The sequence below is a fragment of the Miscanthus floridulus genome, chromosome 5, assembly GCF_019320115.1.
Source record: "Miscanthus floridulus cultivar M001 chromosome 5, ASM1932011v1, whole genome shotgun sequence".
Lineage (NCBI taxonomy): Eukaryota > Viridiplantae > Streptophyta > Magnoliopsida > Poales > Poaceae > Miscanthus > Miscanthus floridulus.
In genome coordinates, this window is record NC_089584.1 from 96,058,332 (window position 1) to 96,082,955 (window position 24,624).

The 24,624-nt window shown below is 42.6% G+C and overlaps 1 protein-coding gene across 1 annotated transcript; it reads left to right on the top strand.

Moving 5' to 3' along the window:
* The first annotated feature begins 1,094 nt into the window (after window positions 1-1,094).
* LOC136450274 (homeobox-DDT domain protein RLT2-like) lies at window positions 1,095-24,303 on the top strand. The gene is made up of 18 exons (XM_066450657.1): window positions 1,095-2,201; window positions 2,299-2,811; window positions 5,722-5,798; window positions 6,658-7,176; window positions 7,263-7,355; window positions 7,428-7,592; window positions 7,673-7,895; window positions 10,243-10,343; window positions 11,834-11,920; window positions 12,848-12,979; window positions 13,108-13,263; window positions 13,868-14,077; window positions 14,167-14,880; window positions 14,960-15,508; window positions 21,229-21,849; window positions 21,944-22,048; window positions 22,670-22,915; window positions 23,179-24,303. Exons 1-18 carry the CDS (start codon window positions 1,955-1,957, stop codon window positions 24,001-24,003), a joined length of 5,583 nt encoding a protein of 1,860 aa, XP_066306754.1. The 5' UTR covers window positions 1,095-1,954; the 3' UTR covers window positions 24,004-24,303.
* The last annotated feature ends 321 nt before the right edge of the window (window positions 24,304-24,624 follow it).

Genomic DNA, 24,624 nt, shown 5'->3' on the forward strand with positions numbered 1-24,624 from the left:
AAAACGACTTATAATTTGGAAGGGAGGTAGTAATTCTGAGTTTACATTGAGTCGAATTTCCTTTAGTTTGATTAAAGTTATAGAAAATGTTATTAACATTGATGATTCCAAATAGATATACTACTATGATAATATATTTCATGATAGATTTAGTTATAGTTGGTTGGTAGCATTAAAAGTACTCCATCCGTTTTAAATTATAAGGCGTTTTAACTTTTATAAATATATTTCTTTTACTATGTATCTTACATAGTGTATATCTAAGTGCATAAAAAAACTATATATCTAGAAATAGTAAAAACGTCTTATAATTGGAAATAGAGGGAATATTGTTTTTATATATTTAATTAAAACTGAGATAGATCCACTTATATAAGGGTAAAATTATTATTTTTTATAGAGGAAGTGTATACAAAATAAATGAATAATATATCAAATTGCGTCTTATAAACTGAAAGCATTAGTTTGACAAAATTTCCGGTTTGTCTTCAACTCTAGCACTGAAGACCATGGGTGGATGTATGTTCATGGCAATGGGTGTGGCCTGTACCTACGAAAAATCAGAAAAACAGTGATTATATTCAATTTTCAACCATATACGTATCCATATTGTAAAAATCCTATACATCCATAAGGCTAGCGCAACCCCCTCAAATTCTCTCTAGGCGAAGACCATCCAGCATTGCACACCCGGGGTCGGGCTCATGTCGGGCATTCAAGGGCCGAACTTTGTTCATCATCATCAGTACCAGTCGCAGTTCAGCGACCCGTGCCTTCTCCACTCGGAGACTGGGGAAGAGTGGTCTTAATCCCACTCCTAAATGGGCCCAGAGATCATTAACAAAACCGTCTGTCCGTCTGATACACACCAACGAAGCTGCCAAAAGCCCAAGGACGAGAGCGTGCCACGGCCCACACCCACGTGCCCACAGGCTCAGAGGCTGGAGTGTGGTTGGTGTCCCCTGTTCCGTCCTCCCGGTCCCGGCTCCCTGCTTCCCGCACAGGGAGGCTCGCAAAGTCCACGCCGCAGAGGATCCGGCCAAGTTCTAGCGCGCTTCGTCCAATGACCTCCTCCCTCGTACAGGAGGAACAATCCTATGAACACGCGCAGGCAGCAGGACCAAACGTCCAAATCCATCCACCCCAGCACCAAATCCAGGTCGCAAATTTCCCACCAGAACCCCAGCTAGTCAAAAGCACAAAAGCCCACCACCACTCCGTAAAGATCAAACCCCAAGAAATCCGAGCACCAGGCACCAGCTACGCTGCTAATTATTCCATCCCATCCATCGATCCAAATATTCCTTTTATAAATTTCTTTTCCTCGTAGCTTAGCAGCAGCAGGCCAGCAGCTCGACCACAGCAGGCAGCAGCTACCGCACAACACAGAACACACTCCACTCTCCCACGGAGAGAAACGAAACGAAACAAAACAAAACAAAAGAAATACAAAGGCCTGAGCGAAAAGGGTAGGGGGGGAGTGAAAAAAAGGTTTGGTTTTTATTAGCTGCACACAATGGCAGCAGCGATCCAAACCCAATCCCCAGCGCCGCAGCGCGTGGGTAATAATCCCAGTTCGAGGAGCAGTCGCTCCGCCCGTTGCTGTTCCTGGCCTGCAGCTTCCCCCAATCTCCTCCACATCCCTATCCTTCCCCTTCTTCGTTGCCTTGCCTTACCCACCCATCCGCCGCGGGGCGGTGTTCGTGGTGTTGAAGTTATTGTTGGTGTCATTATTCCTTTCCTCCTCCCAGTTCAGCCACGGAGATCCAGCCGCACATCGATTCGCCTTTTTTTCCTCCTCGCTCCGCGACGCGAGGTATAACAGCGACTGTGAGGCATTTGGTGCGGGCAGACGCTACGAGGTGGGGTGAGAAAAAGTTGGGAAATTTCTGCGCCTTGCTTTGCACAAGAAGAAGGTGCTCGGATCTAGGTTTCCAGGCCCTCGATCGCCGCCATGGACGCCAGCGGCGCCGGCGCCAGCGGCGCCGGCGTCGGCGGGGACGGGGATGGCGCCGGGAAGGCGGCGCTGGAGGCCCCCGCCGAGGCCACGACCCCGCCTCCGGCGCCAGTGGCGGCCCCGGTCCCGGTTCCGGCTTCTGCGACTGGGGCAGGCGCGGGGACGTCGGGGTCGGGGGAGAAGCCGGTGAAGCGGATGATGAAGACCCCCTACCAGCTTGAGGTCCTCGAGAAGACCTATGCGGGTTCGTGGATTTCGATGAATTCATTCGAGTGTTTTTTTCCTGATTTTTTGGGTGTTTTTATCGATTGAGCATTTCTGGGGGTTTTGGTTTGCTGCAGTGGAGCAGTACCCGTCGGAAGCTATGCGGCTGGAGCTGTCGGCCAAGATAGGGCTGTCGGACAGGCAGCTGCAAATGTGGTTCTGCCACCGCCGCCTCAAGGACCGCAAGCCACCATCGAAGCGGCAACGGCGGGAGGAAGAGTCCGCACTAGCACCAGTGATGCCTCCACCGCCAGTGTTACCGGCACCTGTGATGCCACTGGCAAGCAGTGACCTTATGGTGGGTTCTCCTGGGCCGTACGATGAGCCGTTGCACCCAGTTCACTCGCGAAGGGGTGCTGGGCGGTCCTCAGCAGTTCCCAGGATTTCCATGCCGGATATTGGGAGGAGGTATTACGAGCCACCACCAATTATGATAACGCCGGCTATCCAGTCGATGCAGCTCACACAATCTGAGCTCCGTGTGATTAATTCTGTGGAGTCACAGCTCGGGGAACCATTGAGGGAGGATGGTCCAGCGCTTGGTGTTGAATTTGATCCCCTTCCTCCTGGTGCCTTTGGTGCACCGATTGGTATGCATATTGAAATCTGAAGTCATTGTGTTTTAAGCCAAGGTTTAAGCTAGTGAATGCTGAAGGTGGCCAGTCTGTGGAAATGTTCATGCTTTTCATATGCCCTGGCTGAATGATTATCGATTTTGCAAACGCCTTTTTAAATTATCTGACTTCTAAAGTCATTAATCTTCTTTGTTCCTTTGCTTATATGGTAAAAGAACCATGTAATTGATTTTAGTCAGTCCTTTTATATTCGAGTTATTCGAGTAAGTAGATTGATCCAATATGGTTGGAGAGGCGAATTTAATGATACATGTATATGGTACTAGTATATGTTATCAGTATGCTGGAGTAGATGATACGACGACAGATATGAATGACTGATTGATGAAAAATTTAGATGGGGAGCAAGCTTGAAAATCCCACAGGTCTATTATTCGTAAGAGACCATCCTTGGATTAAGAGTTAAACTAGTATTCTTTCTTTAGATGAGCGTTGAGCTGAATATTATTTCTGAATGTGAGGGATCATCAAGTAAAATTTGCACATCATAAGGTCTCATTGAGCACAGCCATGTTTTACTTCCTACTAATAAAACTGAGATCCATAATCTCTATTATACTATGCAACTATTCTATCCCTATTAACACGCATGGCCCATTCTAGCCCTTATTTATATGAGTTACCTTGTACTTATACTATTATATAGAATATTAGAGTTCTTTTAATATTATCTGTCCTTGTTTAGTAATCGTCTTTGTTGTACATTAGCTTGGCATTTTCATCCTGCTGCACACCTGAAGTGCCTAAAAATATCATTTTCTACATTTCATTTTGGGAAATGCTTCACATATGTCCCATCTGTACAACTCTATCACAACTACTACTTCTAATCCCAAATGTAAGTACGTGGACTTGGGCACAAGAGTCAAGGTAAGGCGTACCATGATCCTAGTGCCCACCAATTATTGCTAAAAGTTAAGGTAGCTGGCAAGTTTATTGCATTGTTTAGGGTGCTAAGCATGTGCAGACATAGAAGAATGAAGCAAAAGGCTGCATTGGAATTGTCATGGATAAATTAGGTGCATTTGGAAGAATGCTAGATGGACTTGAACTTGGTATTCGAGGGAGTAGGTGTTTAGTCCCTTTGGTTTAGAAGTAAAAAACCACCCAACTGGAGTTGAACAATTTGATCTTTTGGTTGAAAAAGAGTTGTACCAATGGTTTGTGTAGACACCAGATAGCATTTTTTTCCTTTTCTAGTACACTTCCTTATAGTGCTTAATGATCAGTTCCCTTGTTTCTTTATTCAATTACTTTCTTTTTCTTATGCTGTGTGAATCTTCTGTATTATATTCCCTATCCGCACTTCGTTAGATGTGGCATAGGATGAAATTTGGAGCCTATTTGGGATTGCTCAAGCTCCTGGTTTCTCGCCAAATTTGGAGTTTCTGGGTTAAAATAAATTGGTTTAAGTCTCTGTTTTTAGTCTAAAATAGGAACGAGACGCCTCACCGACCCACCCAAACCCCTCAATCTACTCCAGCTCCAGCTCCAGCTCCAGCTCCACAAACTCGTGGAATTCGTAGAGCTAGGGATACCCCGCTTCATGAATTCTTGGAGCTGGAGCTCTCCCAAAGAGACCCATCAAGTGACAGCATGTATGCTGACTGCCTGGAGTTATGTTCAGCTGGTATTGGGTCTATTGTGAGGCCCAATTTAGTTTTAGGGCAGAGTGGAGCAGTGCAGCAGCTCCATACATTTGTGCCATATATCAGGAGCGAGGGAGGGATTAGATTGGAGACAGCTGCGCTAGTGCCTCCCTCACTCCCAAGAGGAAGAATCACGCCCCAAATGTCGTCTTGCACATCCAGTTACGACATTGTAATCTGGTCGGTGGACGGTGGCTGCCACTAACATCTACTGCAAAGTGGCAAGTGGCAACTGAAAATACGACGATTGCTGGGCCTTTTATGTCTAACTAGTCTACCTGGGCTTTAGGTGAGGCCCAATTAGTATTAGGGCATGGGAGAGCAGTGTAAACTTTGCATCAACCACCTTAGAAATAGTACGCTGCGCCACCTCCTGTGCTATAATATTTTCATTGCACATCAGAAGACAAGGAGGGATCTGAAGGGAGGCAGCAAGGCGAGCGCTGCCTCAACTAGATCCGTCTCCCATTTGTTCTTCGCCATCCATGTTGGTTCTTACCGAGAGCAAGGGAGGGTACTTACTGGGATGTGAAAGGGACGACATCATGGCAACGGTAGGGCTGCACTAGGGTTTGGCTCAGGCCCTTCTACTTTCTCTCCCCTGCGCTCTAGATCCCATTTCTTTTTCCATATGTCCTGCCATCAGGCCTGGAAGCAAGCCGCTGAATGAGCTAAGGCTAGTCGACGACTACTTACCACACTCGACATGGAAGTTTAGTATATGGCATCAATGTTCTAGGACCAGGTTACTGGTAGATAACACATTGCCATATATCGTCTAGATCCAATTGGCGGTATTTGAGTTCATTATGTTTAGGGGGAATTGGCCATATATCTGTAGATCCAATAGACGTGATTTGAGTTGATTATGTTTAGGGAGAATTGGAAAATAGTGCAGATGAGCATTTTGTTGCTTTTGTATGGTCCCATGTATCTATAATCCAATCATACTAGATCTCATCTATTGCCCAAAGTTTGATTTGGATGACATCACCTTGAGAAGGATTGGCAGTTTGGCACTGGAGCACACCCCCTTAACATTTTACAAACAAAATATTAGATGGGCATTTGCTAAATGGCATGCGTCTAAGTCTTGTATAGGTTTCTTTATTTGGTGAATAAAAGTTCTTATATGGGGATTCTATTAATAGCATCTGTGCACTTACCAATACAAGTTCTAATTATTGAAAATCTTTTCCTGTTTATTTTCTGGCAGTTCCAGAGCAACAAAAGCAGCCTGTGCGATCTTATGATACGAAGATATTTTCTAGGCATGATCAAAAGCTCTTAAAGGTATATCTGTAGGAAACTTTTAAATGTAAGTTTGTATCTCTTATATGTATCTGTGGTGGATTTGTGCCATTGCATAAACTGGGTTTTTTATTTGAATGTGCTTACCTTTTGAAGTGAAATTGCATCAGTGCTAAAATGATGGTGGTGTGAGGTCTATTTAATTTATCTCCTATTGATATGTGATGTGATTATGAGTAATTAAGGTTGCTGTGCTGATTCATTAGCCCTAAACTTCGATTGTGCCCTACTCAAATGAGTGCGTGTGCATCATACCTCATGTGGTGATTGCTAAGTCAGTTCAGAATAGGGCATGTATTTCTATCTTTTAAATGGTAAGAATGCCTAGGAAGATTCAAAATCGTAAATCATGTTTTACCAGTTTTATGAACACCCCTTCACTACCATCCCCCAAAGTGGGCAAGACTAAAGACTTGACCATTGAGTAGTATACACTGCAGGTGTGTTGTAGGTAATATGGCGAGGCTACTAAGGATTTGGTGACTTGGTTGCAACAAATATTGGCATGGCATGATTATCATGTAGTACTTGGTGGGCACCTTTTTCTTTGCATTAGTTCTGCACATCAAGCTATGCATGGATGGTTATGTTTCCTATGATTGTAGTTACAGAAGAGCTACTTACCTTTACAAGTGTTATCCCTTTAGCATGTATCCCTATTTTGGTGAGTATTCATGCTACAAACTTTGTCCCCCTAATGATATTTGCATCAATCTGCATTCTTAGATTTCTGGGTGAGACTACTCTCTGTGCCATAGTTACCATATTAAGGGTTCCATGCTCCTCTTTAGTTTCCTAAGTATCACATTTTTAATCTCCTGTTCTTTCTTTTTTCCCCTAGGCTTCAGCATTTTTACCTACCATGGAATCCCCATTTGTTCCAAACTCGTTTACTGGGAAGAGAAAATCAACGGTTGGTAATTCACCCATAGTCCAACCTCATGTTGGATCACGGGCTGTCCATGAGTATCAGTTCCTTCCTGAGCAACCAAGTGATACATATGAGAGGGCAAGCCGATCTCACTACTATGATACTCCAGTGGAAGTTTCAAATTCTAGGATATCTTCTCTCACATCAGGATCACAGCTTCTCCATGGATCTGAGGAGGCTGCGCCTAGTTATGCTTTTCAAGGCCACACATCTGGTTCTAGCCTGTTGCCCCAGTCCAGCAGGTCTCAGGTGTTTCCAGCAGCACCAGCAGATTATGAGATGACCCAGTCTAATAGCAACCTGAATCCTGTTCCTGTTGAAGGCCAGTTTGATATTTCTCAGGTTGCTGCATTTGAAAACCCACTTGTATCATCTGAAAGAAGAGCTTATCATGATGAAGATACTTCTCGAGTGGAAAGAAAACGAAAAGTATGATTTCCTTGAGTTCATATACGCATCTTGCCTTTCAGCTTTATAGTCATATACATATTAAATTTGCCTAGGATTTTCTTCAGCATAATGAAGAAGCAAAGATTGCAAAGGAAGTTGAAGCTCACGAAAGACGAATTAGAAAGGAGCTTGAGAAACAAGATATCTTGAATAGAAAGGTATTACCGGTTCTATATAATTGTAGATATGTCTTCCTCATTAAATTCGTTTACAATGTGATGTCTGTGCAGAGAGAGGAGCAAAGGCGCAAGGAAATGGAGAGACTTGACCGTGAGAGAAGAAAAGAAGAGGAGAGATTACTGCGTGAGAGGCAGAGAGAAGAAGAGAGGTTCCAAAGAGAGCAAAGGCGTGAACATGAGCGTCTGGAGAAGTTTTTGCAGAAGCAATCTAAACGAGTTAGTTTTCTGGTTCTTAGAATGTTAACTGTAAATGTAGTGTATTAAATAGCTTATTCCTTCTGCCTACACCTGTGCAGGCAGAGAAACAAAGGCAAAAGGAGGAACTCCGAAAAGAGAAAGAAGCAGCAAGGCAAAAGGCGGCCAATGAAAGGGCTACTGCACGCAGAATTGCACGGGAGTATATGGAACTGGTGGAAGATGAGCGTTTGGAACTAATGGAATTAGCTGCACAAAACAAAGGCTTGCCCTCAATGCTGTATCTTGACAGTGACACATTGCAGCAGCTTGATTCCTTTCGAGGTATGTTACATGTTCGTCTAGTTTAGTTCCAAACTCCTTAATAATATATACTCTTTCACAAGTAATATTTCACTTCTAATGGCTTCCTCGGGCAAAATTCCAGTTTCTTGTGCATCCACTAACAGAGTATAACTAAAGGCATAGAAATAGACATAGACTAACAATTCATTGTATCTATAGTCTTTTATGTTACAAGCCTATTGAATTTCTAGGTAAGAATCTGAGCATTGAAGAATGCTTTATCCCTACCGCTTTAGGGTCACCACATGTGCATTCAAAATAGAGCACATTTTAACAGGAGGATTTTAGGGCTTGTTTGGATCTCCAGTTATGCCTTGGTTGGTTTTCAAAATAATGATAAGAATTTTTTTTTCTAAAAGTAAAAAAAAAAGTTAGCAGGATTTTGGAGTTTTGGAAAATCACTCCAGTGCTTTTTTAATCCAGAGAATTCAAAGTATAACACAAAAATGCAGTTTCCCCCTAATATTTCGCTTCACAGTATTCTGACTGTTCACAAATTAAATTTCCCTTTCCCACAACTCACTTGAAACTTTCTTTTTGGTAAAATGCCTCTAAAGGTTTTCGCCACATAGTTGTTTATTTTAGCAATAGTTTTTTTTTCGTGAACACACTGGAGTTTGCATATCATAATATTAAGAAGAAAAAGGTCAAGATACCCTTACAAATACACAATGTTCAAAAAGGCGCTAGGCAGTTTCTAGGCGGTGACCCACCGCCTAGAGCCTAAGCGAGCCTAGGCGTTTCAAGGCGTTTTCCTAAATTTGCATTCAGCGTGTATAGCTGAATAAATTATATAAATATAGGAGCTGAAAAGCTGAATAAATTAGATAAAAATACATACAGGCAATACATACATGCAGCCAATCAGCCAAAACATTCAGTCAATCAGCTAAAACATTCAGATTCAGTCAGTCAACAAATTTCAGTCAGACTCTAAGCATACATTCATATTCAGTCAGACTCTAAGCATACATTCCTAACAAGTAACAAGCTATACATTCAGTCAATTAGCTAATAGTCTAACATAGTTGATACAAATACAAGATAAAAGGTTTCAGAGATTCAGAGTTCAGACAAAGCAAAGATAGGAGGGATTCAGTTTCAGAGTAATACAGATTCAGTTTCAGAGCAGAGGAGAGATGAGCATCCAAGCAGGCAAGCACAAGCAGGGGAGGGAAGACCGACGTGCTTACCTTCCCTGTGGGAGCAGCTGCCCAACGGGGAGGGGGAGCCGCCGGCGGGAGCATGCGTCCAGCCGCCCGGCGAGGAGGGGAGCGGCCGGCAGGAGCAGGGAGACCGGCGGGCAGAGGTAGACCGACGGGCGGAGAGGCGAGCAACTGTCGGGAGGGAGACCGGTGGGGAAGACGAAGACCGGCGGAAGGGGAGCAGCCGGCGGCCGTCTTCTCATCTCTTCACGAGTAATCTGTCCGCCCCCGCGCAAGCCCGCGCGCTCGCCCGCTGCTCTCGAGCGCGCCTACTGCTCGCAAAATTTTTCGCCTGCGCACGCAGTCGCCCGCTTCCGCGCTGCCAAATCGCCGCGGAGGCGCCGCGCCCGCCTAGGAGTCCGCCTACCCCCCTAGGCCAGGCGGAACCCCTCGCCTAGCGTTTAGTTGCGCCTAGGCGGACGCCTAGCGTCGCCGTTTTGAACATTGCAAATACACCTACTCACACCAATGTTTCTAAGACTACAGGCCTGCCTTGGTTACAGAACAAAACCGACATGAACCTAGGAACAAAGACTCACTTGGATGCTAGGGTAGCCAGGTAAGATATACCTCTGGCCTGGCTAAACTGCAAAACCTCATTTTCTCATTGTGTAGCAACAAAGCTCCAGGCAAATGGCAGGGCTCCATAAAAACACAATGATTTCGATGGTTCCAAAGTGTTCAAACCCTCGAGTCGCGGTCTCCTCGCATTGCACAGGCGAGGGTAAGGCTTGCCACTGACACCCTTCCCCAGACCCCGCACAGAGCGGGAGCTCTCTGCACTGGGTACGCCCAAAGTGTTCAAACCCCTAAGATGATAACGTAATTCAAACCTTGACGTGCTTATCCATTGGCCTCCTCAAACCTTATTAATTCTAGCCTACCGGCCCAGAGAGGACGTCCCTCCAAGCTGCTGGGAGAGATTTTGCATGCCAATTTTCTGCAATTGAAAAATGGACTCACTCATTTGACATGTACTGTTATTTAAGGCATTATTATCAAAGGAACAGACATGTGACAATATGATAGCTTGTTTGGTTTTAGGCTTTACTTCTGACATTGGAAGCCTAACTGCATATTTCAACTTACATGTTTTTTATTTTTTTATTCTCCTTTTCCAGGCATGCTAAGTCAATTTCCTCCTCCAACGGTGAGACTGAAGTTGCCATTTTCTATAAAGCCTTGGACTGGATCCGAGGATAATGTTGGAAAGCTTTTGATGGTAATGCTGTATTCATCTTACATTCTTGCTCTTTTCTTTTTATTATTTGGACATTTCTTAAGAGATGTTGAGATCCTGAACATATCTTGGTTAGTATTGTTAGCAAAGATTTTAAGGTTGCCTTGATTCATAAATGGCCACACTATATTCATGGGGACATCGTTCCTAAGAAACATTAACTGTGAAGGTCGCTGTCATCTCCCTTGTTCAAAGGCTAGTAAGGCAAGCACAAGCAGGGGTGTGTGTTGGGTTTTTGTAGGGGGAGACCTCTTGATGCCTCCCCTGTTTTCCTGTACATTTTGTACGGTCGCTTTCTCATTCTTAATGAAATGGCACACAGTTCCCCTGCGTCGTTCGAGAATAAAGAAGTTCCTAAGAAACATTAAATTACAACTGAACTGTTATGTTTCTTTTATTTATAAAGATGCTTTGCTCATGTCTGTTTATCTTCCCTTATGCTACTACACATGTATCAACAACCAAAGTGTTCAAACCCCTAAGATGATAACGTAATTCAAACCTTGACGTGCTTATCCATTGGCCTCCTCAAACCTTATTAATTCTAGCCTACCGGCCCAGAGAGGACGTCCCTCCAAGCTGCTGGGAGAGATTTTGCATGCCAATTTTCTGCAATTGAAAAATGGACTCACTCATTTGACATGTACTGTTATTTAAGGCATTATTATCAAAGGAACAGACATGTGACAATATGATAGCATGTTTGGTTTTAGGCTTTACTTCTGACATTGGAAGCCTAACTGCATATTTCAACTTACATGTTTTTTATTTTTTTATTCTCCTTTTCCAGGCATGCTAAGTCAATTTCCTCCTCCAACGGTGAGACTGAAGTTGCCATTTTCTATAAAGCCTTGGACTGGATCCGAGGATAATGTTGGAAAGCTTTTGATGGTAATGCTGTATTCATCTTACATTCTTGCTCTTTTCTTTTTATTATTTGGACATTTCTTAAGAGATGTTGAGATCCTGAACATATCTTGGTTAGTATTGTTAGCAAAGATTTTAAGGTTGCCTTGATTCATAAATGGCCACACTATATTCATGGGGACATCGTTCCTAAGAAACATTAACTGTGAAGGTCGCTGTCATCTCCCTTGTTCAAAGGCTAGTAAGGCAAGCACAAGCAGGGGTGTGTGTTGGGTTTTTGTAGGGGGAGACCTCTTGATGCCTCCCCTGTTTTCCTGTACATTTTGTACGGTCCCTTTCTCATTCTTAATGAAATGGCACACAGTTCCCCTGCGTCGTTCGAGAATAAAGAAGTTCCTAAGAAACATTAAATTACAACTGAACTGTTATGTTTCTTTTATTTATAAAGATGCTTTGCTCATGTCTGTTTATCTTCCCTTATGCTACTACACATGTATAAATGTTTTAATACATTGGCATCAATTCTATGTTTGTCTATGTACTATAGTATATATGGTGTTCGCATAACTTCATCTCAAGAGACATTTTTGCTAACTGAATTGCAGGTGTGGAAATTCTTCATTACTTTTACTGATGTTCTGGGTCTTTGTCCAGTTACACTTGATGAGTTTGTTCAGTCTCTTCATGATTATGTAAGTTCCTTTTTCCTCTGGACTTCTTTATGTTTTTTATTTCTTTTTCTTTTGCTGGTAGAGTAATGGTAAAGGGAGGAAAATTGAATAAATAGATATGTATGGTTATGTTCTTCACACTTTCTGAGTGGTAAGATCAGGCACAAAGAAAGACATGGATGATTGATCAAAGGTTATCTCTGGCTTGGGGCAATAAATGAATAAATATTAAATTGGACAGGAGTGGATACGCAGCTCTCCTGCGTGTTCGAGAAAATTGAACAGGAGTGACCTGTGACCACAATCCTTATGTTTGTCTTAGTTACTACTAGTGGTCCTATAACATTTCTTATGTCAGATTTGATATTCCTTGTTGGATTGTGTTCTACGAGCGCATTTATCTATATTGCCATTAAGGGTTTAATTCATAATATATCAATTTAAAAATTTGACTTCGTATATATTATTGAATAATATAAATCAAACTTGGATCTCAGTGGTCATGCAAAGCTGAAACAATTCCAAGTTCAGTCATGAATTTGGTTGACTCAGAATATGCAAGGGAAAGCTTTTTCTTAGTATTTTTTTGTTTGATCTCATTGGGGTTCTTTGCTCCATTTAACTAGGTGCTACATAACTAAAACCATGGTACACTGAAGGTATTCTTGCCAGTGTGTTTATTATCTTATCTACAACCTTTTTGATACTGGGAGATGTCAGGTGATTTGGGTATTAGCTGGTGTCCATACAGAGTTGTTTATTATATCCATAACTTCACATGTCCATGCGATACAGTACCATTATATATATATTCTTTTATAAAACTTATGTAGCCTTGGAAAAATTAGTCACTAGGCCTGGAAGCTAGCATCTTCTGAAGCAATATACTGATAATCTACAATCCTTTTTCTTATATTTGTCTTAGCCTAAATTGTTATCTTTTTATAGGATTCAAGGTTGTTGGGGGAACTGCATGTTGCTCTACTGAAATCCATTATAAAGGATATCGAGGATGTTGCTAAAACAACATCAATTGCACTGGGGGTAAATCCAGGTGGCCATCCACAAATTGTTGAAGGGGTGGGTATATACTTGTACATGCATATTTGATGTTAATTTCAAATATTACATTCCTTTTCTTTTCATCCTGTCCATTTCATGTTTTTTCTTAATATATATTCTTGAACAATCATGTTTCTTTCTGGTAGGCATATGCCTGGGGATTCAATATACGTAGTTGGCAACGCCATCTTAATCTTCTTACATGGCCTGAGATATTAAGACAGTTTGCTTTATCTGCTGGTTTCGGACCCCAATTAAAGAAAAGGACGGTAGAAGATTCTTACTATCGGAATGATAATGAGGTCTGTGCTCCTATACATCCCACCTGCCTCTAAGATGATTTCAGTTAAAAGTATCTCCTAATGTTATGTTATTATGTATTTCTCACTTGAATCAATAAGATATTTGAATGCTGTTATAATTTTCTCCTTAACTGATACAGTACCTTGTAAACAAATGGTCAAGGGATACTTATGAAATTCAAAATAACCTCCTGGATGATGCCAGCAACTTACCAGTGATACTTAGGCTGTGTCTTATTTTGTTTGAGGTCCTTCCAAATTTTAACCTACATCATGTTGCATCAGTTTATGCTACTGAATGATCATGAGTCTGGTAAATTGCTATAAAGAAATGATGAGTATTAATCACAAATATAGATTGATTTTAAAGATAACAAGTTTGCTTGTTTCTAGTGATTAGGCTGAAGGTCAAAAGTCAACTGAAAAAGTACTGGAAATCATGACAATTCTCATGAAAAATTAAACATATATCTGAGCCATGTGTATAAATATTAGTTCTCAGAAGCGATCTCCGTAGTGAGTTTACACCAAATTCTCAGTTTTCTGCATGACAAGAAAAAACATATAAAAGTATTTTCACAAGTCGATGCAAAATTTCTTGCAGGGTCCTGATGGTGAGAATGCTATATCGACACTTCGAAATGGTTCAGCAGCTGTGAATGCTGCTGCTAAGATGAAGGAAAGAGGTTACACCAATCGACGTAGATCCCGCCACCGTCTCACTCCTGGAACTGTAAAATTTGCCGCTTTCCATGTGCTTTCTCTTGAAGGGAGTAAAGGTCTCACAATATTGGAAGTAGCAGAAAAAATTCAGGTACATACACATATATGTATGTATCTTTAATTCCCTCCCCCCTTAAGTGGCTATCTTTGATTTTGTAAGCTGACTATTTTCCTGTTCAGAAATCTGGATTGAGAGACCTCACAACAAGCAAGACACCTGAGGCATCCATAGCTGCCGCCTTGTCTAGGGATACAAAACTTTTTGAGAGAACTGCTCCTTCAACATATTGCGTGAAGTCGCCTTATAGAAAAGATCCAGCTGATTCTGAGGCCGTGTTGTCAGCAGCACGTGAAAAAATTAGGGCTTTTCAGAATGTGCTTTCTGACTCTGAAGCTGAAAAGGAGGCAGATGAAGCTGAGAGGGATGATGATTCTGAATGTGATGATGCTGATGATGACCCTGATGGTGATGATGTGAATACTGAGGTGGAAGATGACAAGGATCCTCCTCTTGCTGTCAAGGCACAAGATGAAGTACTGAGTACAACTACAGTTATTGGCATAAGGTCCGAGTTAGATAGTGTGGGTAATGCATTGAACTCATCAAGTAGTTATACTAAATCAGCAAAAGGCACTCCTCTCCCTTCTTTAGGCAAGTCCAATGCAGCAGATACTTCTAATGATTCACCTCTTGGAGGCTCATCAGCTAATCATGAAGTAGCCCCTGGTGATTCTGAAAATACACAAATTGATGAAAGCAATCAAGTTGAGCCTTGGGTACGTGCACTAGCCGAAGGTGACTACTGCGATCTTAGTGTTGAAGAACGCCTTAACGCATTGGTTTCCCTTGTTGGTGTTGCCACTGAAGGGAATTATATTCGTGGTGTACTTGAGGTATATATTATGATCCTGCTAAACTACTCTTCTATCTTGTTATTCCTCATTGGGAGACATCTGATCAAGAGTCTTGCAGGAACGTTTGGAGTTAGCTAATGCCTTAAAGAAGCAAATGTGGGCAGAAGCGCAACTTGACAAGAGGCGTTCCAAAGAAGAATTTGCTAGCAGAGTACAATATAACTCTGACATGGGTTTGAAGGCTGATATATATCAAGAAAACAATGCTACAGAGATTACTTCAACTCCAGCCTGTGATGCTTATAAAGAGAATGATGGACATGTTGGGACAATCAACAGTTGTGAGATGCTTGATCAGCATAATCAGGGTAAATCTGGCAGTATGGCTTATGAGAGAAATGGCATAGGCCAGGAAATCCTTGCAACCCCAGATACTTCGTATGTTCAGCAGTATGCTTATGCTGATAAAACACAATCTCAGTTGAAATCGTACATTGGTCACCGGGCAGAACAGCTCTATGTTTACAGATCCCTGCCCCTAGGTCAGGATCGGAGGCGAAACAGGTATTGGCAGTTTACAACTTCAGCATCACCAAATGACCCTGGTTCAGGAAGAATCTTTTTTGAATCCAAAGATGGATGTTGGAGAGTTATCGACTCAGAGGAGGTAAGTGTTAATTTATACTTATTAGATCCTACATTTCTACAACAACAACAACAACATAGCCTTTCAGGCCCAAGCAAGTTGGGGTAGGCTAGAGTTGAAACCCACCAAGAGCCTCAAGTCACTGTTCAAGCACTTCAATAGCTGCTTTTCAAGTACTCCTATTCAAACATAGATCTCTAGGTATACCCCAAGCTTTTAAATCTTTTTTTATTGCCTCCCCCCATGTCAATTTCGGTCTTCCTCTACCTCTCCTTATATTATTAGCTTGGCTTAGGACTCCACAATGCACTGGTGCCTCTGGAGGTCTCCTTTGGACATGGTCAAACCACCTCAACCGATGTTGGATAAGCTTTTCTTCAATTGGTGCTACCTCTAGGCGATCACGTATATCATCGTTCCGAACTCGGTCCATTCTTGTGTGACCGTAAATCCATCGCAACATACGCATTTCTGCAACACTCAGTTGTTGAACATGTCGAATCTTTGTAGGCCAACATTCTGCTCCATACAACATAGCCGGTCTAATCGCCGTTATATAGAACTTGCCATTTAGCTTTTCTGGTACCTCTCTTGTCACAGAGAATGCCAGAAGCTTGTCGCCACTTGATCTACCCTGCTTTGATTCTATGGCTAACGTCCGCATCAATATCTCCATCCTTATGTAGCATCGATCCTAGATACCGAAAGGTATCCTTCTTAGGCACTACTTGACCTTCCAAACTCACATCTCCTTCCTCCTGTACAACTCCGCCAAAGTCGTATCTCATGTATTCGGTTTTAGTTCTGCTCAATACCTTTAGACTCAAGGGTCTGCCGTCATAACTCTAGTTTCCTGTTTACTCCCGCCTGTCTTTCGTCCACTAACACTACATCATCAGCGAACAACATACACCAAGGGATATCCCCTTGTATGTTCCCGGTAACCTCGTCCATTACCAAGGCAAAGAGATACGGGCTTAAGGCTGATCCTTGATGAAGTCCAATTTTAATCGGGAAGTAATCTACGTTACCATTGTTTGTTCGAACACTAGTCACAACATTGTTGTACATGTCCTTGATGAGGGTCACGTACTTTGATGGGACTTTATGTTTATCCAAAGACCATCACATAACATTTCATAGTATCTTGTCATAAGCCTTCTCCAAGTCAATGAAAACCAAGTGAAGGTCCTTCTTCTGTTCTCTAAACCGCTCCATAACCTGTCTTATTAAGGAGATTGCTTTTATAGTTGACCTTCCGGGCATGAAACCAAATTGGTTTGTTGATATCTGCGTCGTTCCTCGCAGGCGCTGCTCGATGACTCTCCTATAACTTCATAGTGTGGCTCATCAACTTAATTCCCCAATAATTAGTACAACTTTGGATATCTCCCTCGTTCTTGTAGATTGGTACCAATATGCTTTTTCTCCACTCCTCAGGCATCCTGTTCGATCGAAAGATATTGTTGAACATCTTGGTTAGTCATACTATAGCTATATCCCCGAGACATCTCCACACCTTGATTGTGATACCATCAGAGGCCCATCGCTGTGCCCTCTTTCATCATTTTCAAGGCTTCTCTGACCTCCGATTGTTGAATCCTCCGCACAAAGCGCCTGTTAGTGTCATCAAACGAGTCGTCCAGCTGAACGGTGGTGTTCTCGTTCTCACCATTGAACAATTTATCAAAATACTCTTGCCATCTATGTCTGATCTCATCCTCCTTCATCAAGAGCTGCTCCCTCTCATTCTTTATGCACTGGACTTGGTTAAAGTCCCTTCTTCCTATCGCGAGCCCTAGCCATCCTATAAATGTCCTTCTCTCTTTCCTTCGTACTCAAACGTCGGTAAAGGCCCTCATAGGCCCGCCCCTTTGCCTCACTCACCGCTCGTTTTGTCTTTTTTGCCACCTTGTACTTCTCTATGTTGTTTGCACATCTGTCATGATACAAGTGCTTATAGCACTCCTTTTCCTTAATAGCCTTTTGCACATCTTCATTCCACCACCAAGTGTCTTTCGAGTCGCATCCACTCCCTTTGGTCACTCCAAGCACCTCTGAAGCAACCTTCCGAACGCATATTGCCATCTTCTCCCAGATGCTGTTTGCATCGCCTTCATCATTCCAAGGGCCCTCTTCAATGACCTTTTCCTTAAAGACCTTTGATGCCTCCCCTTTTTATTTCCACCACTTTGTTCTAGTAACCCTAGCTTGTTTGTTCCCACGAGCTTGCACCAGAAAGCGGAAGTCAGCCACGACCAGCTTGTGTTGAGCGACCACACATTCTCCAGGTATCACCTTACAGTCCACGCATGTTCGTTTATCCCTCCTCTTGTAAGGACAAAGTTGATTTGACTAGAGTACTAGCCGCTTCTAAAGGTCACTAAATGGGACTATCTCTTACGGAAGAAAGTGTTAGCTATCATCAGATCAAAAGCTATGGCGAAGTCTAAGACTTCCTCTCCCTCCTGGTTCCTACTACCATATCCGAAACCCCCATGAACCGTCTCGAAACCTGCACTTGATGTACCTACATGGCCATTAAGATCACCTCCTATAAAGAGCTTCTCGCTACTAGGGACAGCTCTAACCAAGCGATCTAAGTGTTCCCAGAAAAGCCTGCTTAGCACTCTCATCATGGCCTACTTGGGGGGCATACGCACTAATTACGTTATTCATTTTACATTTCTACTTTATTCATTTTACTACGGTACTAAAAAAAAAGTCAGATGCCAAATCGTGCTATTTGCTGGATAATATGTTTGCTAGCATCAGGCTACCAGTCATGTACGTTATAAATTTTTAAAATGACGTGCTAATCCACCTGTTAAGATGTAAGTGATTTTTGGCTCTGGAATTGCCAGTACTAATTTTTCTGTATAAATCTGGCCACTTACTGCTGACTTGCTTGGTCCAATTTATGACTGGCAAATGGTGGTAACCATTTTGAAAATACCAGTGTGCTTCACACTAAAAAAATATTGGGATTTTACCATCAGAGTCGCCGGGGCGTTTAAGTGGGCCTTTCTGTTCTCATTGTTTTCTGGACCTTCTTGGTTCTAGCCTGTGTTTTTTTTGGTTTCTGTGTTGTGTTTTGTTGCTTTTTGCTTATGTAAGTATGGTGGGGTGTGCTGTGTGTTTGTGTTGTTTTTTTGTGAGACCAATCTTTATTCCTTCTTAATATAATGATAATGATGCAAATATGTTTAAAGTAATATTTGGATTAATTTCAACTAGTTTAGATTTTAGAAAAAGGTTTGAATCTAGAAATGTACTGCCTATCAGCATTGTCCATGGTTCCATGCTCACTTTGGTTCCAAATCCTGGGCGGTAACCGTGCAGTCACTGTTGGTCACTCAGAATCCCCATTAATACCTGGATTTATAGAAATTATAGTAACACCAAGTTTTGGTGACTCTGCATGTTGTTTCAGATGTATAATATCCAAAGTTGGGGAATAAGCATTACAGTAGAACAGAGTCCACCTGGGAAACATGTGGTTACCGCCCAGTTACCAGCATAACAGGGGGTTCCAAATCTTTCTGATACCATCAAGGAAATGAAACTTCATCAGAAAGCTTATATTCCATAGCTCTCTTTTGAAGTTTACATCTTATACTGGTTTTCGTCCGAAGATGAAACTTCCTTTTCACCTGTACTTCATATGCAGTTATTGACATTTCAGTGTCAAGATGTCCATTGTTATTAGCATTATTTTCATATTTTTGCCTGCTCAAGGGTGGGACAATTGCTTTTTTGCCATCCTAACCAGTGGCACATTCAAAAGGCACTGTTCCTAAAAACTTCGCCAAATTGCCATCTGGGGACCACAAGAATTTGCAATTTTCCATGGTCATGGGGCCCACAGCAAACCTGTCTGGTACATACGAAATAACCTTTTTGCCCCCTTCTTCCTCCTTTTATGCAAGCAAGCAGCAACCCCAGGGCCACATCCTGCTGCTCCTCTTCCAAATCCCAGCCACCATCTTCCTCTTACTCTTTCCTCTCCGTTTTCTTCTTTCCCCAAATTCCAGGGCCAGCACCAGCACACAACCGCCTGTCCACCTCATCTCTCTCTGCTCCAATGTTTACGAATCATATAGTTGAACATAGTTGTGATGGGACCAACTAAGCGACTAATCGCAATTAGTCATCGACCAGACTGATTAGTTGAGCCTAGTCGCCCTATATATTTCAGGACATATACATACTATATATACTATACTGTATACACAATAAAGCAAGCATCAAGATTACATTAGTGGCTAGTTGGTGACTTGTGACTTTGTGAGGGTTGATTTCTGCACTGTTCCACATCTGCACATATACATAACAGCAGTACATCACCTTAGGATGGAGTACCAGCAAGCAGGCAGAGGGGCAGCGGAACAGCAAGCAAACAAGCAGGGGGGAGAGGAGGAGCTAGCGCTGCGGAGTGAGGGATGGGGGAGGAGGGAAAGGGCACACTCACCACACCACAGGAATGGCACGCGATGAAGAATGGTGTGCGGAGGAGGAAAGGCGTGCGGGAGAGGCAGAATAGCGTGCGGGGGGAGGAGGAATCGCGTGTGGGAGGATTTGTGGTGGCGTGGGAAAAGGAAATCAATGCTGCCTCTGTTCTCTGCGTTTTTGGTGGAGTCTGGGCACACTTATGCTAACATAACTGGTGGCAATTTTAGCCCAATAGCCCACCTCTAAGCACAGTTGAGCTGGCCCGTGAATTGGACAGGCAGTCACAGATCCAGCCTCGTCGTCCCCCTCCTAGTCGGACAACAATCGTGGTTAGGCGATGGTTAGTCGGACAATTAGGTTTCTAGTCGAGCTAGTTGCTTCGGTGACCCTGATCGACCTAATGGGACGACTTGTAGACATGCTCTGCTCCATCTTCGTTGAGGTCGGCTGCTGCAGAGAGGGGCGAATAGAGAAGAGAGATGTAGGAAAGGAAGGGAAAAGATGGGAGGTGGCAGAGCAGGCACAAGAGCTACAGGCTGCAGTGGCAGGTGCTGATGACATGAACACGGGCACAGGAGTCTGCGTTGTGATGTCGCACTCGAGCCCGTGGTCACTGAGTGCGACGGTGTGGCCTCCCTGTCCTGATGCAGCACTCCTTGGAGGATTTAGGAGCAGAGAAGCAGGAGGTGGTGCACAGCTAGTCATTGACCGGTGCAACAACTGGTGACATGGAGCAGTAGCTCATAGATGCCGTCAAGCACGCATCCCTAGGAAGAGTGAGCTCCAGCAATGGCGCTGTTCTTGCGATGGACAGAGAAGTGTGGTCATGGTGGAAGGTGGTGGCTTGCCAGAGACAGAGAAAGGAGGAGACTAGGAAAGGAAAAGACTGAGGAATGAGGGGGCAACATGGTAATTTTGGAGGTGCTGACCACGTGCTGTGGGCCCCATTGCCACTTGTTTCAACCCGAGCAATTTTTGTTTGGAAAATCACTGAGTTCCTGTGGTCCCTGGATGGCAGTTTGGTGAAGTTTTTGGGAAAGTTGCCACTGGTTAGGATGGCAAAAAAGGCAATTGTCCCATAGATGTTGCTTTAAGAGCCTGATGCTCATATTGCATAGGAGCAACGATGCTAAGCAGATATTGTATAGTTTGTTGTATGCTCATTAAGTCGAAACCTGCTTGACTTTAATTTGAATGTTCATCAATCATTACTTTACTAGCTGGATTTAGACAAGCATTATGCATAAACTACCTGTAATTGTTGGACATTCTGTCTTTTTAAAATGCAGGCCTTTGATTCTTTAGTGGCCGCCCTCGATACACGTGGCAGCCGGGAGGCACAGCTGCATTCAATGCTGCAAGTGATCGAGCCCACCTTTAGGGAAGCTATTAAGAGGAGAAGTGCAAGTATAGAACTATCTGCTGGAAGGTATCCAAAGAATGGAGCTACTGACATGATACGGGCAAATTATCATAGTGAGGTTGGAAGCTCAAGCAGTACTCCTTTTAGTGCTACATCTGATAGTGTGATAGCATACTCTGATTCTTTTAAAGTAGAGCTTGGGCGTAATGATTTTGAGAAGACAGCTATCTCAAAAAGGGCAGATAGATTTTTAAAATGGATGTGGAGGGAATGCTACAATCAGGAATTGACATGTGCCATGAAATACAGGAAGAAAAGATGCTCTGAATTGTTGCATTCTTGTAATTGCTGCTATCAGATTTACTTAGCAGAAGAAAGGCACTGTCCTTCTTGCCATAAGACTTTCAAATCCATTTACAATTTTTCTGATCATACAACACAATGCGAAGAGAAACGGAGAACTGACCCTTACTGGAAGATGCAAATCGCTGATTATTCTGTTCCAATAGGAATGGTATTACTCAAGCTGCAGTTAGTTACGATTGAGGTAAAGTCACATGTTTCGGTGGTTCCTTAGTTCTTTTTTTTTAATTAATCTTGCCACCGAGCTGCTTAAGCAACTTATTAGTCCTGTTTTACAGGCATCTATACCATCAGAAGCACTTCAACCATTTTGGACTGATGTGTATCGGAAATCTTGGAGTGTGAAGCTGTACACTACCAAATCTATTGCTGAAACATTCCAGGTTAAGTATTTTTTTCCACTATTCTGGCTTCCCATCGTTTCCTGTTCTGGACTGAAACTCTGGTTACATGCATTCAAGTTTCATTTGCCTGGCAGATGTATATATAACTTTAAGTGTTAATGGGTTTCCAGCACTTTAGCTAGAACACTTGCAGCACATGGATGCCTTATTCAAAAGTCAAAACTGTGCTAAAATTTTTTTGGAAGTATATAACTACCTTATTCAGTTATTGTGATGGAATAACTTATCCAGTCTCCACCTTTAGCTGTCATCATTTAGAATGTAATTTGGGAAACTGCTTCTGATGACGACTTGCGATGGTCAAGCATGGTGCCTTGATTAATGTGTTCTTTAGAAGTTCATTCACAAATTATGCTCTGGTTTGCCAGTCCCAGGCTTGCATCTGACCTAAACTGAACTACCAAATGAAAGGATGGTGCGACCAATAATACTAGCATAACTAAATAACTTCATTTTAACTGTAATTCAAAGTGTATACTGCTTTTGTGGTTATGAGTTTCCTTTGTAAAGATTTTTGAGTCACATGTATGTTGACTTTCGTATATCTGCTGGATACTTGACATCTGACTATCTGAGACTGTTTTTTCATTCCCTTTGCAGCTTTTGACTATTCTGGAAGGTGCAATAAGACCAGGTTGCCTCTCTTCTGATTTTGAAACAACAAGTGAATGTCTAAACTCACAGGGTATTACACCCCAGAATCCTGTGTTACCGGCTGGATCTGCTTCTGTCCTTCCATGGGTTCCTGACACTACTTCTGCTGTTATGCTCCGAATGTTAGACCTTGACTCAGCTATTTGTTACGTGCAAAATCAAAAGATGGAGAGAGACGATGGAAGTTTCATGGTAAGTTAAATTTTGATAATACTATTTCTTTTTTGGTTGGTATGACTGTTGTTGGAGTTGGACTAACACATGCCATCAGATTTATAGTTTCATGTTTTGGTCAAAACTTACGTCACTGCTCTGCTAATATACCTTCAAATCGTGAAATGTTTTCATGTGCTTGATTATTTATCTGGACAGACTTTTCATCTATATATATGATACTATCATCAGTTCCCATGAAAATTATATAATTACGTATTTATGTTATTCCTTACCTGCAGAAATTTCCATCAAGGTATACAGTTGCTAAGAGCAAACAAGAAGGTATACTTGAACCAACTGGTTTGAATCTGTATGATGGAAGGTGGCTTCCTGGTAGTGGTCGTAGGGGACGTGGACGTGGAAGTAGAGGAGGTAGCAGGGGAGGCAGAGGTCGAAGTCGAGGTGGAAGGATCCCAAGAGGTGTTAGCAGCTCATCAAGGATCGAATTCAAGGATGACATTGTTGCTTCTGATAAAGCGCCAAGGAAGAACGCACGCCGAGGGCGTGCACGTGGTCGTGGTACTAGACGAGGACGTCGAACTGTGAGGCCTCGGCAGCCATCTGCGGGCAGAGCTAGATCAATTCCAAAGGAAAATTTGTTGGGAAGCTTTAGCATGCTTAGCAGCTCAAAGCCTGCCCCCGTTGAGGAGTCTCCACAAAGCTCTGGTGCAGATGAGTGGGGCCTGGAGACCAGAATGACATACAACGAATGTGACGAGAACAGTTCTGGATCACAGTCAGAAGATAACGAGGAAAACGGACAGCCCATGGATGAGGATTATGAAGAGCAAGTTGCGGATTACTCAATGGGTTATTCTAGTGGATCCAGTCACCATGGAACGATGTCCATGATGGATCATGAGACTGACGAGGAGGATGAAGATGCTGAAGGTGATGAGAATGTGGAAGAAGATGATGCAGATCAAGCAGTTGACGATGCCGATGTTGAGATGGATGAAGATGATGAGATTGGTGATGATGGAGAGGATGGTGGTGTCGGAGGGGAGATGAATGCGGATGAGGATCCAGATGCTACTTCATATTCATCTGACTACAGCGAATAAGAAAGCATAATAAGGGACCTTATCCCAGATCCTCCCTCGGCATGAAGGAGCGATAGATGTTTGATGGGTGGGCTGTGCATTACTGTTTTTTCGGCATCCCAGGTTTTTTAATAGATTTTCTGACGCATGCCTACTCATTCGACGAGTGGTTGTACCGTGCTAGTTATGTCACTGGGGAGTTCCCCGAGTTATACAGTGTGTCTAAGGCGAAATATTATCATATCGCAATTTGGTTCCCATGCATGTACTATCTTCGGCTCTCCAAAAATCAAGTATCTGCCTGGAATGTAGCATCTTCAACGAATTGCTTACTCACCTTATCTTAAAAATACCTACAAAAGTAAGTATGTGTGTGTGTAAGTTGGCTACAAAAATAAGTTATTCTATAGCCACCTTCATTTACGATAATTTTATATATTAATTTATGATAATGTCAATACATATTTACGATAGTTGGGTTACTATAATACATGGTGATATTTATCATAACGTTATAGTAAATCATTTAGTAAGGAGTTACTATAATATCGTAAATTAACATAGTAATTATCGTAACTCAAAGTGGCTACAGAATAAGTTATTTTGTAGCTAGCTATAAGGTAGTATGTATATATATATATA

Coding starts and splice junctions, on each gene's coding strand:
- LOC136450274 (XM_066450657.1), top strand. CDS start 1,955: ATGGACGCCAGCGGCGCCGGCGCCAGCGGCGCCGGCGTCGGCGGGGAC. Junction 12,980..13,107: donor ATCCACAAATTGTTGAAGGG/GTGGGTATATAC, acceptor TCTTTCTGGTAG/GCATATGCCTGGGGATTCAA. Junction 14,078..14,166: donor AAGTAGCAGAAAAAATTCAG/GTACATACACAT, acceptor TTTCCTGTTCAG/AAATCTGGATTGAGAGACCT.